Source organism: Lotus japonicus, chromosome 1 (genome assembly GCF_012489685.1).
Source record: "Lotus japonicus ecotype B-129 chromosome 1, LjGifu_v1.2".
Taxonomy (NCBI): domain Eukaryota; kingdom Viridiplantae; phylum Streptophyta; class Magnoliopsida; order Fabales; family Fabaceae; genus Lotus; species Lotus japonicus.
Window position 1 is genome coordinate 99,359,401 of NC_080041.1, and position 3,441 is coordinate 99,362,841.

Below are 3,441 nucleotides of genomic sequence, written 5' to 3' on the forward strand. Positions count from 1 at the left end.
AAGCTAAGTGGAACTATAGCTGTTAAACATATATAAAAGGGCTTGAGGTTCAAACCTCAGATCTCCAATGAGCGTTGTGCACAACCGTTCTCAAATACACATTTTAATATATATAACTATTACATAAATAATTTTTTTATGCACAACATGAGACTTGCTCACAGTCTTTGGATGAATATATCTTTTTACTTTAAAAAAATAAATAATTTTTTTTTACCTGAATACTTTTTAAAAAAAATTCTGAAATTTTTGAGGGCTGTCATCAAGAAGGTCCGCCTCTGATGATGATATTATTAAGCCACAACTTGAGTAAAAAGCTCACAAGAAAATGATACAAGCAAGCAAAAGAAAATGAAACAAGAAGCCCCGATATTTAGGATAAAGAAAAGAACCAATACATGAAGATCAAATATAAAAATAAAAATAGTAGAGATAAACTTTATGACAGCAAATATCAAAATAGCAAGGGACCACTTTTCAAGTTGTGCATGTTGGACGATACTGCATTTTTAAGTTGCTGCTGGCAAAGGACGAGCAACTGTGGGAATCAAGTATAGATCATCTTTTCTTGACATAGTAACTCCAAATTCTTCTGTCAAGTTTAAGTCCTCAGTTTTCATTCCCTTGGGTAGGCTCCAATCAAAATGATACAGTAAGTATGCAAGACCATGCTCAACATTTGCCATTCCATAGTTTATGCCTGGACAAATTCTTTTTCCGGCACCAAATGGGATATACTCAAAATCATTTCCTATGAAGTTAATAGAGCTACTGATAAACCTTTCAGGGTAAAACCTATCCGGTTCAGGCCAATATTTAGGATCCCTTGCAATTGCCCAAGCATTAACAAGGACCCTGCTTTTACCAGGTATATTAAATCCATTAATCTCACATGCTTCTTGACATTCCCTTGGAAGAAGAAGAGGAGCAGGAGGGTGTAGCCTGAGGACCTCTTTGATGACTACTTTAAAGTATTTGAGCTCCTCAATACCACTTTCATCAATCTTTCCTCTCTTATCAAACACCTCTCTCACTTCAATTTGTGTTTTCTTCAATACTGTAGGATCCTTCATCATCTCAGTCATTGCCCAAATAATAGTAGTAATTGCAGTTCCACTCCCAGCACTGAAGAAGTCCTGAAAGGTTAACATATTGTCAATGCCACTTTTTCTAACAAATTCTTAACACACTCTTTATCTAAAAGTGATCCATTCATAAGAAAATAAAATTACTTTTGGAGAAAAGGCCAATAAATATGTAACTTTAAAAGACAATTTGAAGAATGTGATAGAAATAGTATGTTTATTGGAATTTCTCTACTAGTGAAATTCAAGATATGTAACTTTCAGTTATTTCTAAAGATAAAAAGTAGGTTTAAATATGTTTTTAGTCCCTGTAAATATAACAAATGTTACTTTTGATTTCTGAAAAGTACGTACGTATTTCTTAGTTTTTAATTTATGAAAATATATATATTGTTATTTTTTAGCCCTTACCAATGGCGCATAAAACAATGACTCACTCATCTTAATGGATTTTTTTAATATGATTTGGAATTACTTATCACACAAGCTGATTTGAAACCAATTATGTGTGACACAATTTGACGTGAAGTTCCGCTGAGATCAATGTGTTAATGGGTGGGTTCCAAAATATCAAATAAGATAAAACGTTCCAAGTAGGAAGGGTAAGTAACAATTTTGTGAGTTGCATGCATAAACAAAACAAGATGGCAAGGAATTAAAAAGTAACAAGGTATAATTTTAGGGATTAAAAACTAAGAAATTTTTTTAGTGACTAAAATTAATATTTGCTATATTTTTAGGAACTAAAAACATATTTAAACCTAAAAAGTATGCTTACCAAGAGTATAGCTTTGATATTATTTGTAGTTAAATGAAAACCCAAGCCATTGTTGTCACTCTCTCCAAATTTTAAGATAGCATCAATGAGATCTCCCTCTTCTTCAACCAAAGCTTCTTTAGCTCTTAATCTTGCCTCCTTATGGTCATTGATGATATTTTCCATTATCTTGTCTATTATCTGCTGCAACTTCTCAAGCTTAGGTCTCATCCCAGAAAGGCTTTGAAGCCATTTAGCTGAAGGGAAATAGTCTCCTATGTAGAAACCAACTGAAATCTTGTAAAGTTGTTTTACCACCAATATGAACTCTTCTTGGTCTGCATATTTCTTGCCAAATGCAGCCTTTGAAAAGAATGTATAGATGGTTGAATAAACTTCTCCAGTGAGATTGATTTCTGATCCTTCTTTTGAAGCAATCAATTTGATGAGGGTAGAGATCTCTTTCTCTCTGATTGGCCAAAGAGATCTAACCCGTTTTGTGCTTAAGAGCTCAATGGCGGAGATCTTCCGGAGCTGCCTCCAGTAATTACCATAAGGTGAAAAGGCTATATCAGTGCAGTTATAAGATAATACATCCCTTGCTAGAAGATGAGGCCTTGATGCAAAGATAATATCATGGGTTTTCATCACCTCCCTAGCATACTCTGCTGAGGAAACAACGACGGTGAAGATCTCACCAAGTTGCAGATGCATGATGGGTCCATGTGTTATGGCCAGGTCTCTTAGTTTTCGATGTGGTGTAGGTGTAATGAGTTGGAACATATTTCCTATGATTGGTAGCTTCCATGGACCTGGAAGTACATTGGTAGTTGTGGGTGTTTTTTTGAAATTCTTCCTTATCATCACCAGGGTAACAAGCAAGGATAGGAAAAGGGTCGAAAGGGCCAACACTTCTTGAATTTGAGAAGCCATTGAGGGATAAAAGAGTAGACGGATAAATCAAGCTGCACACAGCATGCATTATATATAGACATGATTCATAAGTCACTTGTAAGTTCCGACAATTTCATATTACCTCATTATTTCAATGTGGCTTTGTTCACATCACACCTTATACGAAAACAATAATTATTTGTCCACATCTATTGAGGTGAAAAGAGGTGGATGAGGAGAGAGATAGGAAGAAAAGAAAAAGTAAGAGAGAAAGTATAAGATGTGATAGATGATAAGAGGAAAGAGATAGAAATAAAAATAGGTGGAAATTAAATGAAGTGTATAAATAAGGAGGTGTGTATATATCATTACTCACGGATGTATTTGACCAAAATAAATAAATAACAAAATGACTGGTATATCATTATTTTGTTTTCTGCTGGATCGACACCAGAACATATGTAATTTATGAAGGTTTTTTTAATAAATTCTGTAATTTGCAACAATTAAAAACCACCGCAAATTACATATGTCTATCTAGTATAAAATGATGCTATATGGATCAACGTTGTATCATATACATAACTTATATCACTTATTTTTCATTTATTCGTATCTCATTTCAGATGTATACACATTTTAAATGTTCAACAAACACTTCCGATTAATATAAGAACTACTTGGATATGCTTATTAATATTGGAG

At 33.7% G+C, this 3,441-nt stretch overlaps 1 protein-coding gene across 1 annotated transcript; it reads right to left on the reverse strand.

Annotated features, from left to right (window-relative positions):
* Positions 1-257: 257 nt before the first annotated feature.
* LOC130728297 (cytochrome P450 71D11-like) lies at positions 258-2,812 on the reverse strand. Its single transcript, XM_057579725.1, has 2 exons — positions 1,864-2,812; positions 258-1,136 (listed from the first exon to the last, which is right to left on the reverse strand). Exons 1-2 carry the CDS (start codon positions 2,773-2,775, stop codon positions 510-512), a joined length of 1,539 nt encoding a protein of 512 aa, XP_057435708.1. The 5' UTR covers positions 2,776-2,812; the 3' UTR covers positions 258-509.
* Between the last annotated feature and the right edge of the window lie 629 nt (positions 2,813-3,441).

What these genes read in the sequence shown, in the direction of transcription:
- LOC130728297 (XM_057579725.1), bottom strand. Translation starts at nt 2,775, where the DNA reads ATGGCTTCTCAAATTCAAGAAGTGTTGGCCCTTTCGACCCTTTTCCTA. An exon ending in ATATCAAAGCTATACTCTTG is followed by an intron (nt 1,137 to 1,863) that starts GTAAGCATACTT and finishes TTAACCTTTCAG; the next exon opens with GACTTCTTCAGTGCTGGGAG.